The sequence below is a fragment of the Chelonoidis abingdonii genome, chromosome 16 (assembly GCF_003597395.2).
Source record: "Chelonoidis abingdonii isolate Lonesome George chromosome 16, CheloAbing_2.0, whole genome shotgun sequence".
NCBI lineage: Eukaryota > Metazoa > Chordata > Testudines > Testudinidae > Chelonoidis > Chelonoidis abingdonii.
In genome coordinates, this window is record NC_133784.1 from 9,234,927 (window position 1) to 9,249,289 (window position 14,363).

The 14,363-nt window shown below is 42.9% G+C and overlaps 1 protein-coding gene across 1 annotated transcript in view; it reads left to right on the forward strand.

Moving 5' to 3' along the window:
• ERCC6 (ERCC excision repair 6, chromatin remodeling factor) overlaps window positions 1–7,517 on the forward strand; it is a 78,951-nt gene extending 71,434 nt beyond the window's left edge. Inside the window, exons 16-20 of the mRNA XM_032766647.2 lie at window positions 1,059–1,204; window positions 1,301–2,011; window positions 2,614–2,815; window positions 4,109–4,187; window positions 4,672–7,517. Coding sequence (XP_032622538.2) covers window positions 1,059–1,204; window positions 1,301–2,011; window positions 2,614–2,815; window positions 4,109–4,187; window positions 4,672–5,103 — 1,570 coding nt within the window. The 3' untranslated portion in view covers window positions 5,104–7,517. The remainder of the gene's footprint in view (window positions 1–1,058; window positions 1,205–1,300; window positions 2,012–2,613; window positions 2,816–4,108; window positions 4,188–4,671) is intronic.
• Window positions 7,518–14,363: the final 6,846 nt, after the last annotated feature.

Here is a 14,363-nt window from a genome sequence, read left to right on the forward strand (position 1 = left end):
ATGGACTCACTCTGAGCCTTGAGCAAGCAACTTTATTTCTCTTTGCCTCCGTTTTCCCATCTGTGAAATGGCAGTAATACTGACCAACCGCGTGGGGTTTTTTGAAGCATAATCAATTATTGTAAACACCTTTGAAATCCTCTGCTAGATAAGAATTATTATAATTATTATTACATTATGCTGTAGTTCAAAACCATGTTAATGTGACCTGTCTTTGAACACAGATTTTGCTAACAGGGCTTTAACACAGTTTCCCTGCATAGTGTTGACAAGGGACTAACTCTGTTGAAAACTGTGGTGTGGACAAGGGGGAATGGTTTGAGAACTATTTTAGAATCCTATTAGGCCATCCTACTGTGGACTGGAAAAGAATATTAGTAGCTTGCCATTGAATACAGTAGTACAAACAGGGCCTAACTGCAGGGGTGGACTAATGCTAAACAGAAGCCTAGATCTACCACTACTGAATGGAGTGTTCTGGCAGCTTAGTTCCCCCAGACTGTTCCACCCAGTCCCTCTGGATGGGGTCTTAGTCTTCCTCCACCCTGTGGGGTAGTCCAGCCCACACCAGCAGACAGTCGGGCTCTGTGCTGCTGCACTGCCTATATGATTTGTTGCCCCTCTGACCAACATCATACCATTTAAACTTCATCACTTTGACAATCGCGCCCTCTTCTTTCACAGAGCTTCCTGATGGCTGTGTGGCATACATATGCGGGGTTTCAGTTTTAATGTACAAAAAACCGTCTAGCTGTGAAGTTATTTACTACTTAGAATAAATGAAGTCTCATAGGACACTTCAGGATGGTGGGTACCTAGTGTGTTAAGGGATTGCTAAAATGCAGTAAATTCTTATGGTTAACAATTTAGTGGGTTGTTTAAAAGTTACTAACTCAGATTGTCTTTGTAAAACAAACATCATCTTCCCACCACTTAATTGTTCTGCAGGGTAAAATTCATGATGATAAAGTTTTCTGCTTGAGCACTGTATTCAGTACTTAAACATAGCTAGACATTGTTTCATGCCAGTGGTACAATTTTATTTTATGTTTTTCCAGACAAATCTTCAAACAGTTTTTAACAAACAGAGTGTTAAAAGACCCAAAACAAAGGCGCTTTTTCAAATCCAACGATCTTTACGAACTTTTCACTCTGGCCAGCCCAGACGGGTCTCAAGGGACGGAAACTAGTGCTATTTTTGCAGGTACATGAAATCATTTTACCTAAACTGTGAAATCTAGATTTTGTACAAGAGATTATGCAAAATGTTTATTATTATTTAACTTCATACCTATATCAGGTACTGGTTCAGATGTTCAAGCCCCGAAACGCCAACTAAAACGGAAACTTAAAAAGCCAGCTGATGGTGCTTCCAAAGGTGATCTGCATCTTAAAGAGCACAACTCACCTAAATATGACAAGCCATCATGTTCTTCCTCGATAGGCCATTTATTATATTCTTCTTCTAAAACAATAGAGCCAGTTAGAGAAACCAAAGGAAACTTGGAAACTTTCAACCAAAACAGTTCTGCAAAAGTTGGTAGACAAGCTACAAATAACATAGCTTCACTGATTAAAGATGAGGAGAAAAGTTTGAAAACAGCTGAGGGGACTGTATTCCAAGCACTGCCAGAGAATGTGGAATGTTCAAACTCTGCATTATTTGGTGAAATGCGTGGGGCACCTACTGTAAGTATTGAGAGCGGACATGGTCTCGTATGTGAGACAGAGGGCTCCCAGTGGAAACAGAATGGTAAGTTTGAAGATGAACAGCTAAGTAATAATCCTCACAAACGCACCTCAAAAACTAAACACAGTATGGATACTCTGACACTTGAGGGCCACAAGAATAACCCTAAAAAGCCAAAACATCACAAAGGGGCCAGATTTGAAGGGGAGCGCATCCCATATCTGGTGAAACAAAAGCAATACAGAAAGGACAACCAAGAGGAGGAGGAAGAACAAAAGAAGAACGATGATTATGTCTTGGAGAGACTTTTCAAAAAATCAGGTAACTTTTTTATTGATTTGCGCAACAATGCCAGGCTAGGAAAAAGTATAGAAAAGTCTACGCAAGTGGGTTTCCATTATTGTAATTGCTAGCAGCTACAATACAATAGATGACTTTTAAACATTTTCTTTAATGTAAATGATCTGTTGAAAATATTTGTGATTTAATCTTCATATAGCGAAAACAACCACAGGTCTCTTTGGCCAAAGGTAATAAGTGGGACAGCGGTATGGTGGGAAACACTGGTGCCAAGGGAGGTAACTGAGTTTCACTTAACTGGGAGTTCCACTGAAGATAAAGTTACTCAAATGGATTTAGCCCACATCTAGCAATACAGTGGAACCTTCCTAATTTGCACTAACAACTGGGAGATCCAGTATGAATGAATGAATTTTGATGCCCTAACGGCAATAGAAGTGGTTTATTATATTGCAAGTTTCTTTGATTCACTTGATATAATAGGAATCTGTTATAAATGGATGTATTGAAATGTTGACTGTTTCCACTGTCAGTGTAAAAATGAATTAAGGTTTTTTTAAAAGTTCACTGCTTAATTCTTACACGTTCTTTCCACCTCCTCCCCATTGTACATACTCTGCTAGGAGTACACAGTGTGATGAAACATGATGCTATTATGGAGGCTTCCAATCCAGATTATGTGCTAGTGGAAGCAGAGGCAACCCGAGTTGCCCAGGATGCCTTGAGAGCCTTAAAGATCTCCCGACAGCAATGTTTAGGAGCAGCTTCTGGTGTGCCAACCTGGACAGGCAACAGTGGTCTGACTGGAGCACCATCCAGACTAAAGTAAGATTAATACCCACATGGCTTCTCCAGAGAGGGAGCCATTAACATAGTCTGCTTTTTGTGCTAGCTATTTGCTCTGGATTTACTTCAAAAACTATAAATGAGATACAGGGCTGATTACAGGAATTGTATTGAAATATTAGGTCTCGGATAAAATTTTCGAAAGCACTTAAGTCCCATTTTCCCGTGTTAGCTTAGGTGCCTAAGACACTTTTGAAAATGGGAGTTAAGCCCCTAAGTCACTTAGGCGCTTTTGAAAATGTTACTCCTCATCACATATAGTTAAGAGATGAAGATATAATTAGAATGAATGAAGGGTCCATATTAAAGAGAGTACCATTTTGGGGTTGTGATCGTTCAAACTAAGCCAGTTTCAAGCTGGATCAGTACCTGGATGGGAAACCTGCAAGGTGCTACACATGTTGTGCTGTCCGAGTTACTGGATGAGATCCCTAGGTGTGCCTTGGCTAGCTCTGCACACCTCGGAAGGGGAACATATGTACCTTTCCTAGGTACAGCTGGGGCAAATTCAGCAACCAGCACACGTCAGAGCAGCCTTCTAGGGGCCATTCTGCCATACAGAGATTCCGGAGGGGAGGGGGAGCAGTGCTCTCTGGCCATGCCCCTTCTCCAGAATACTTATTGCACTGCAGTGGGTAGGGGGTGTCAGGTACAAGTAGCCTATTGGCTGACTTTTTGTAACTCAATTACCTGTGCCCTTTGCACCACTAAAATGGCATAGCGGGGATGGAGTGGGTGCCAGGATCTTCCCTACCATCTTCCAATGGGACATAAAACCAAGGTCCTGAGCTCTCATAGCCTGAAGGATCCTGTGTCACATTCCACGTTAGCTTGGGTGTCAGATTCTAGTGTGAATGTCAGATTATATGGTGCTATCTAAAAGTCCCCTTGCAGTTTCAGTTGAATACAGTAAGTCTTCTCTTCCCGTCTCAAACTTGTGTGTTGTTGCCATCTTAAACTGCTGCTACATTTTACACTAGAGGTGGGTGAAGTTGAAGACTACTTCGAAATGAAAGGCCTATATAAATGTAAATTGTCGTGTGTACTAGGATACAGCTTCCTACTGCTCCTGGGCCTCTGATAGTGACAATTGCATCCTGTATATGAGAACCCCTTGGTCTGTAAATTCTAAGAAATTCTTCTCATTGATCACTAAAGGGGTGATAAGATCCACAATACCTGGAGTATTCAATCAAAGTATCCTACAAAGTGTCACAATTCATATTTAGGAGAGATACTGTAATAAATTACTCCTCTTGCATGTTTTTTTAGGAGTAGGTTTGGTCAGAAAAGGAACCCTACTTTGCTTGTCCCAAATTCCTCCACTATATCTCCCGGAAAGAGATGCAAGGTAAAGCACAAGAACTGGTACTACTTTATTTTTTCCATGAGTATTAGCTGATTTAGTTGAAACATTCTAGCTTAACTTTTGCTATTTAGGATATATGTCTCGTAAATAATTCCCATACTCTGTATGTAGAATTCCAAAAGTTTTAGGCCTTGAATTACATACAGATTTGATCTTACATTTTGAAAAAGAATCATCAAATTCACTTTAATCAGTTGCAGCAGTCCTTCATTTCATCTTGCTGTGCTCACTCCGGTTCAAGAGTAGGTTTTTTTTAGCTTTCCAACAACTGAAATACATATTCAAGTTGTGAAGTTAGCAAACATTGACTCTGACATGTTTTATTTCACCTAAATAACTCCTGCAGTTTGTTGAGGCTGGTTTGGTTTGTTTTTGTGTAAGCCTGAATGGCAGGCAAATTCACTAAGAATAGGCTCCATGGATCTCAAACTCCAACTTTTCCTATAGTGTCTGTGTTTATTTGCAGGATGCTGATATAATAAGGAAAGAGAAGGTAGAGAAAAATGTTTCCAGTGTACATTTTGATGGGAAACTCGAAGCAGGCGAATCATCATCCAGCGCACTAGATTCATCATCTTTGTTAGCTAAGATGAGGGCTAGAAACCACCTTATTTTACCGCAGAGGATGGACAATGACGGTGATGAGAATCTTCAGGCTTCTGCTCCACTCCCAACTTCGACGGAACATGACGAATTGCTAGTGGATGTACGAAACTTTATAGCATTCCAGGCTCATGTGGACGGAGAGGCTAGTACTCAGGAGATACTGCAGGAGTTTGAATCCAAGCTGTCAGCAGCACAGTCTTGTGTGTTCAGAGAACTTCTGAGAAATCTTTGTACTTTCCATAGAAGCCCAATTGGTGAAGGTGTCTGGAAACTAAAGCCAGAATTCCGTTGACCCTTTGATTAGGAGTGCATCTGTGTGTACTTGGCCAAAACTCTGCTCCATAAGACTTTCTATTCATCTTTTAAACTGGAGGCTTCTGTTTCATTTTGTGTACATATTTTAATTACTGACTTCTACTGACCTAGTGCAGCACTTAAGTATGTTTCACTGGAGACATAACAGACCAACTTCCTATTTACTCTATTTATATATAAAAGGTGGCATCTACCTCACAATTGAAACAATACAAAATAGCACCTTTTATTTTAAAAAAATCTTAATGTAGATAGGCTGTGGAACAGGTGTATTAACATTTTATTGCAATAAGAGCCATGGACTTTGTCATGTTTTCAGATTTTTATCCAATTTCTGTGAAGTTCAGTCTTTGTCCAATTTTCTGTGTATTACGTGACTGGTCGTGATGGGGTGCACATTATACCAGTGAACAGACGCATTAATAATGAACAGTTTAGGTGGGTATAAAAAGGTAACTTGTACCAACATAGTATCAAGAATCATTATGAGAGACTTTCATCAATGTTGAAAATTTGTTTTTAGAGTTGCTGCTTTCCTTTTTGCCTGTCATTGATGTGTGTCACTAAATACTTGGACTAAAGTCTACTGCCATGAAGGTTTAATTGCAAAAATAAAGAGCCAGGCAGAGCATCTGGGTGTGTCAGCAGATTGTAACGGGTTATAGAATACTTTTACCTTTAAATCACCAATTCAGATCCTGCCAAGTCCCAGAGTGCTTGCCTGGTGTAATACTTACTACCATGAGGAGTCCCATTGAAACCAAGGTGATAGTAAGAAGTAAGTCTAGTAGTGGGTGATTGGTAGTTGCCATCTATGGCCTCTGTAACATCACAGTCTCACCAAAATTGGTGCTAATTGTGACCTGTTTTCAGTCTTGACCAAGAACTGAACTAGCCATGGAGAATGCACTGCCCTCACACTGCTGGCATGGTCCTGTTGGGTCAGGGCTGAGGCACATTTGTGGTGTTTGGGGAAGAGTTCCTTGTTGTACCTGTTCTGTGGATAAAAAGAGAACTTCAATCTCCATAGCTTCCAAACCAGCACTAAATTAACATGAATTTCCTTTAGAGGAAGAAAGAACTGGATTCACTGTAGTCAACCTGAGTTTTATTTCCACCACTGCCACCTTGAGTCTCTCTGCAAGATACCAATATGCTACAGAGACAGATTTTAATAGAAAAGTGATACAGCTCAATGCCAAAATGAGAAAATTGCATTTCTTTGCAGCACAGCTAAAACATTATTGTATCATTTAAACTAGGAATAACTAAATGTAGTCAGTGGCTCCCCTTATAGGGAGACGGGCAAAGATGATCAACTGCACGGTTTTATTTGAGTTCGTTAGTAATAAGCAATTTCTGTTAACTAATGATTAAGCTGCAAGTACAAGCAAAATTTAAAGGTGAATGGTGAAGCAAGAATAAAGTGCTTTACTTTCGTGCTCCAGTGTGATTTAGAAAGATGGCTCTGGAGTTTATTCCAAACAGGCTTTCCTCTGCTTGTGTATTAGCCTAAAAATACTGGATTATTGCTTCCCTCTTTGTTGAAAGATCCTTACTGGAACTGCATTACCAGAGTAGCGATGCCACACTTGAGTTACAGCAGTGCCTTCCAACACAAAGGAATGAGAGAGGCTACTGAGTCTGACTGGCCAACAACTGTCATCCCCTCCACACTCAGTTTGGAGGAAGGATTGCCGCAGTTCAGGTTCCAGGCTATTATGACAAAGTCTCTAAACTTGCCAAGGACTTACAGTGAAGAAAGGGAACCAAAAAGCTGATATTTCTAATGCAAAAATGTGTAGAAATGTTGAGTCTGACTTCATGCACCATGAAAGAACGGTAAAAGGGCAAAACCAAACCTTTTTTTTCCAGTTTCCTTTAAAGTTGTTTGTATGCTGATTTTGATTGAAACTGCAGGAATTAAGTGTTTCTCTCTGGTGCTTAACAAAGAGTTTGAGTGCCCTGTATCCCATACTGCTTTCATTCTTAAAGGCATATTTCCTATATTAGAGGGAGGAAAGTTTATAGCGCTCTCTCCTCTGATGTGTTCATGATGTAAAAGGAGCTGTACATGCTTTTATAATTCCTCAACTTTTATGAACGTAATAAAATGTAGTAAAAACAAACTTTTTCTAAGAGACTTCCAGATTTCTGGGGTTAAGTTATATAAGAGGCTTTCTGGTTGGGTAAAAGTAGAAAGACCCCACTGGAAACCCCAGCAGAAATCATCGTGATCATCTATTGAGAGGTCCGTCAGACCCTAGAATATCTTTGAGGATGTGAGTATGACTGTAGTCTTAGTTCTTGCATGGATTTTTGCAGGGTTTATATATGCATGGGTAAGTCTAACTTTACTTATTGTGTTAATAAAACTTGTAATATAGATAAGACTTTGTACTTATGATTGTGTCTGTAGTCACTGTCCTTGGACTTTGTGTGTTTGAGAGAACCACCAAAAATGATTGTCACTCAGTTGAACTTGAAACTCTAGCAACAGGAGCCGAATACATGGTAGTTTAATACAAAGTTATTAATCAATTTAAATTAAAAACAGCTTCCAGTGCCACTCTGGTTTGGAGCTGGAGGGGCAGATGTGTCAAACCTGAATGGCGCTGTGACCTTGCACACTGGGCAGTCAGACCCAGCCCAGTGGGACAGGAGCTGCTGGTGCAGTGTGACCTTTTGATGACTGTGATTTTTTCCCCTCTGCACCTCTTCTGTGAAATTGTCTAAAAATCGGTATGACAAAACTAGGTAAGGCTGCAAGTCTTTAATGGATTCCATGACTTTCTGGGACCTCCATGACTTCTACAGCTGCAGTGGCTGACCCCAGGGCCACCTGAGCAGCTGTGGTGGCCCCAGACAACTAGTCCTGGTCGCTACCCTGGAGTAGCAGCAGTGCCCCAGGCCATCACCAGAGGAGCAGAGGCAGCAGTGGGACCCTGGGCTGCCCTTGCCCAGAGCAGCGGGGGCAGCCCATGGGCTACCCCCTACCTGCAGCAGCAGTGGCGGTGGGACCACAGGCCACTCCCCCCGCCCCAGGAGCAGCAGCGACCGCTGGAGCACCCTGCCCCTGAGCAGCAGCATCCGCTGGAGCGCCTCCCCCAGCACCTAAGATTTAGTTAGGGGCATTTTCATGACTTTTTGTTTATTGTCCATGACCTGTCTGTGACTTTTACTAAAAATACCTGTGACTAAATTGTAGCCTTACTCATAGATCACCTCCATTTGTCTGCTATAATCCCAAGACTACTTGGTTGTGACTAGTATTAACCAGTCTTAGTGGAATTCCTTGCATAAGGGGGGAAGATTTTTCAAAAGTATCTAACAAGACTTGTGCTCTTCAACCTCTTTGGCACTTCTGAAAAATCTCCCGCTAAATCATTACAGCTACAAAGTTTGCTATGAAGTGGGCCAGATCCTCAGCTGGTGCAAATGAGCACTGCTCCATTGAAGTTAATGGAGCTATGCCAGTTTACATTACCTGAGGATATGGCCCATGGGGTCCACCATGTCAATTATTGGCATTCGCTCTTCCCAGAATATGCAATATAATCTCTTTAAGCAGGTGCATGCTAAAATCCTAGACAAGTCCAACAATTTCTCTGATTTCCATGGGTATGTTTTGGATCTGAGACTGTAATTGTCCATTTCCCAACACAATAAATAATTAAGCAGTTGTGTTACAGCTCTGGCTCATTAAACATTTGGGAAATGTCTTTTATGCCTGCTTCCGGTCGGGTTTTCTCTTGCCGATAAAATGCTTTTTACACAGGATGACCTTGTTGGGGTTTTTTGGTCAGTTAGACTCTATATACTGTATAGCTTCTGTGATGTACTTTCAGAAACCTTGAGGAGAGGAGATATTGACCACTGTCCTTATTCTGCCCAATTCATAACATGTTGGGTTTTGGCTACTTCTGATACCCAGTGTCTGATAACTGCTCTTAGATACACTGGTGTAAATCTGTATTAGCTCAACTGAATCCATTTTTCCATATCTACCAACTAATTCAGCTTGATATTGTGTAAATGTGGTCCCATACGCAATACTGACAGAACCAGAAGAGGCACAGGGAGCTTCTTTATGCATAGAGGTTTCAGAGTGGCAGCCCTGTTAGTCTGAATCAGCAAAAAGAACAAGGAGTACTTGTGGCACCTTAGAGACTAACCAGTTTATTTGGGCATAAGCTTTCGTGGGCTAAAACCTACTTCATCAGATGCATGCAGTGGAAACACGGAGTAAATGGGGAACGCAGACAGAGGTCTTCCAAAGAAAGCGTAATACTTTGCTCTGACAGAGGAGGCTGGCATTAGTGTTAAGGGAAAGAGCTGGATATACGAATAAATAGCACCCAAGGGGGACAATGTTACGTCTTGCAGTCCCCTTGTGTACAGGGCTGATTCCTTGTGGAATCTATTTAATGTTCCAGCTTGGACTGTGGATCTGTCACATCCTCAAAGTGAGCAAGACTTGGTTCCTGGGAAGTCTCCGAGCTGCTGCAAATAGTAGTGTTAGTGATTCAGTAGGAAGCACTTTTTCTTCTGTCAGGAGTGAGCCAATGCCCCCGCATGGTGTTAGGGGGCACCTGGGCTGCAGGCTGTGATGTCAGATACAGTGTAAAAGGAGCTACCATGAAAGAGCCCAGGTCAGTTTTATCCCTAGAATGGGAGTTGACCCCAAATTCCAGCTCAAGTAATTATATTCTGCCATCCTAAATTTCCCTGAAGTTTCAGTTGAATACACTGTTGTTCACTGCCTACCTTACACTGTCACTACAAGCTGTTAAAAAGCCACAGCAATCTACTCCAGAGTTGGTGGGTTTCTTTAAAGAATTAATTTCTATCCATTGGCCTAGGCGACAGAGCACTGGACTCGGAAGACCTGAGTTCTTCTCCTGGCTCCACCACTGGCCTGCTGGATGACCTTAGGCAAGTCATTTCACCATCCTGTGCCTCAGTTTCCCCATCTGTACAATGGGGATGATAATGCTGACCTCCTTTGTAAAGCACTCGGCGACCTGTGAATCCATTACAGGGGTGTTTGAAGACTTAATTAATGCTTCTAAAGTTCTTTTAGGAACCCTAGTGAAACACCAGGATGTACTGGCAAACCTAGAGCTGGGAGCAAATCTCCACAGGGAAGGGTAGCAGATTGGTAAAAACACTCATTTAGGGCCCCTTATTCTCTTATCCATTCCCATTCAAACTAAATACTGAATTTACTCTTCTTATCTCACCAGTTCTCTCCACCTACTACCCACTAAGGGGTTGCTGTTCTAGGGACTGAGGTGATGTCAGCACTTCTGCCTCATTCTAAATTGCCCATGTGGTGAGAGTCTTGCTCCTTCAGCCATGCCTTTATGGGTTTGTGCTCCTGGAGGACTCTGAGCAAAGTGCTTTTATTAAGCAGAGAGGAGGAGATTAGTCTAACCTCCTCCCTGCTGGGGGAGCTGTTGGGCTGAAGAGAGCCTGACAGGCCAGTGCCTGCCTCCCTCTGGGGTGAGGTGTCAAGCTATGGGCGGAAGAGCTGATGGTGTTTGTACTGTGCCCTGGCTGCACCAGCCACAAGGGAAGCTGCTCCTTATCCCCTCAGATGAGGCCAAGTGAACTGCTCAAGCAGACATTTGCTCTCCTTGGTGAGAGAAGAATGCATCATGGGCTAGCGAAGAGTCAGGGCTATGCAGCAGAGACAGAAGGGAGAATGGGAATGGCTGCTGGGAGGCCCAGAGAGAGGAAAGCAAGCTGCACTCTTCTGCTTTCCTAGACAACACACTATGCAAAAATGAAATTAAGGTTGAAAGTATGTAACTAACTTAAGGGTAACGATCATTACAGAAATGTTGTAATTACACCAGAACCAAGCACTACAAACTCAGAACTTAGAATCAACATTACCCTCAAAGGAAATTCAAATGTCCTGTGGGATGAAAATGCACAGCTAAGGCATTCAAACAACCTTAACTCTGCCCTGTGTGAACTTCTTGGCTACCACCTCTAACAGTGGTGTGACAGCACTATCATGGCCAACACCAAAGATTGAACCAGTAATCCTCATGAGTTACTATGGATTGAGCAAAATAGCCAGGTTCTATAGATGGGGCTGTAACAGACTCCTCTGTAGATCGGGCACTGAGCGGGCCATATTACACACATTGATCAGTGGGTTACACTTGCACTGAATATGAAATTACCAGTGTAACGGGGGGAAGTTACAGGGTCTGTATTTCACATTTATTGTGGGTTTCCCCAGAAGTCAGGACTCTTGGCCATGACAGGAAAGGTCTAGCAGCACCTGGCCCAGGACCTTGTGGAAACTGGAACAATGGGAGCCTTTCCACGGCACCTTGGAAATGCTGAGCTGCCGCAACGCCCATGGAAATCAATGGCAACTGCTGGTGCTCCAGCAAAATTGATCCTAATGCTAACTGAAGTCAAAAGGCCTTCTCAATAACTTCGTTGTTACCAGCTTGCTAAATAAAGTAAAAAAAACCTACAAGGAAATTCACATCAAGCTTTTCTCAGACCACTGGAGAAAGCATCTTGTTTCAAATAAGCCTCACAATGTACAATCCCCAAGGGCTCTGGGAAATTGCATGGTGTTATAGAACATTAACTAATCTAATATTAAGCACTCCATGCGCTCCTGAGCTGCTATAAACCATTGACACCAATGGAGTGACCCCAGTTTTCACCAACTGAGGGTCTGTCCCTCAGCATAGACAAGAACTGTTGTTTCTAATCTAGCTGGTTGTGGTTAATGAGTGGGCCCACAAGCAGATGGCAGAACACTGAGCATGGCAGACCTTGTCTACATTGACTGCTGCGTTGTGTTTAACACCATTAGTGTTACTTATATTCTAACACAATGTAATCTCCCAGGGTAGAGAAATCCCAAGAGGGCAGTGCATCCCTGGATGGAGAGGTTGGCAGAGTTTTCATCTCTCAGTGGGAGCCGGGAAGAGACCAGCTACCAGAAGCAGGCACCTGAGGAAGGTGGAATATTTGCACGAGAGAAAGAGGAGAGAATAGCCAGTAATATTTGGTGAAATCACAAGGACAGACGTAGCCCTAGCATCCAGTTTCTGTTCTGAAGGATAACTTCACAACAAAGAGGTTGGAGCTACAGTCCAGCCAGTGGCATACAAAACAGCTTGATCTCTTCAGCTGGGGATTCCCCTGGAGGAGGAATCCCACAAGTGGTTGTAGAGTGGGCACAGGTGACTCTTACTGCTCCCAATGCAAAATTTGGATCTGGAACCACATGCTAAAGCCTGTGGTATTCAGTGATGCTCAGAGCCTGGGATTTGGTTCAGACCAAAAGCCAAAAAGGAGCCAGTCAGCCATGAGATCTGGAACCAGAGCTGGGTTTGTGTTCTGAAGTTTCCTGGTATTCTAATACAGCCATTTGATTTACAGCCATCCCTAATGTGCAGTTCCTTTTAGCCATGTTTGTGGCCACAAAATCCTCCAATTACCAAAAAAGGTAGGAAATCCCCATAAAGCTCCCTGCTCAGACTCCACCCCTGCCATGCCTATGCAAATACCCCCACCCAGCGATAATACTATGCACTTAAATTGCACCATTCATCCGACTCTCAAAGTACTTGACTTATATCACCTAGTGAAAACTCAGATCATCCTAACTGCAGTAAGTAGATATTATTTTACAGGCAAGCTCCCTTCCCACATGCATCTGCTCCTTACCCATCATAAGTGGTTCATTACAATAAGCAGCATATTAATGAAATTCAGAGGTGATATGACATCAGGAGGAATTCCAAACAATATTGAGAATGAAGAAATAGTACAAAAGGACCAAGAGAGGTTAGAAACATGGGTAAGACACACCACATGTAAGTAATATGTGATAAAAACAGCTCGATGTCTAGTTGGCAGCCAGTATCAAGTGGAGTGCCTGAAGGGTCAGTCCTGGGACCGGTTTTGTTCAACATCTTCATTAATGATCTGGATAATGTGATGGATTGCACCCTCAGCAAGTTCACAGATGACACTAAGCTAGGGGGAGAGGTAGATAACGCTGGAGGGTAGGGATAGGATACAGAGGGACCTAGACAAATTGGAGGATTGGGGAAAAAGAAATTGGATGAGGTTCAGCTAGGACAAGTGCAGAGTCCTACATTTAGGACCAAAGAATCCCAGGCACCGCTAGAGGCTGGGGACCGGCTGGCTAAGTGGCAGTTCTGCAGAAAAGGACCTGGGGATTACAGTGAACGAGAAGCTGGATCTAAGTCAACAGTGTGCCCTTGTTGCCAAAAAGGCAAATGGCATTTTGGAGTGTATTAGTAGGAGCATTGCCAGTAGATCGAAGGAAGTGATTATTCCCCTCTAGTTTGCATTAGTGAGGCCACACCTGGAGTGTGTCCAGTTTTGGGCCCCCCACTAGGGAAGGGATGTGGACAAATCGGAGAGAATCCAGCGGAGGGCAACGAAAATGGTTTACGAGGAGAGGCTGAGGGAATTGGGATTGTTTAGTCTGCAGAAGAGAAGAGTGGAGGGATTTGATAGCAGCTTTCAACTACCTGAAGCGGGGTTCTAAAGGGAATGGAGCTAGGGTGTTCTCAGTGATGGCAAATGACAGAACAAGGAGCAATGATCTCAAGTTGCAGTGGGGGAGGTTAGGTTGGATATTAGGAAACACTATTTCACTAGGAGAGTGGTAAAACCTGGAATGGGATACCTAGGGAGGTGGTAGAATCTCCATCCTTAGCGGTTTTTAAGGCCCAGCTTGACAAAGCCCTGGCTGGGGTGATTTAGTTGGGGTTGGTCCTGCTTTGAGCAGGGAGTTGGACTAGATGATCTGAGGTCCCTTCCAACTCTAATCTATGATTCTATGAATACGGGCTAGCTTTGTACTGGCATGCTAAGTGATACACAGCATGTGATGCCGTGCTAAGAAGGATCCCTCCTAAGACAACATGCTTTTAGATTATCTCCTTTCAGCATAGACATTAATGATCCCATGACTCTTCTCACAAAAGCAGGGATTTGCCTCTACAACTTTGGCCAAAAAGATCATTCCCATCTACACCAGTGTTACACACTGCGATGTTCCCTGTCCAGCTGCCAAATTCCATCCCAGAAGTGGCTGCATTTCAGTGCTGTTGTACATGTATGATTTCTTACACCCCTGAGAACTGTCAGGCTGAGTGGTGCTATGCAACTGTGAGATGTTGTTATCCTCATCAATATTTTCTTTTTCTTGGCTTTGTT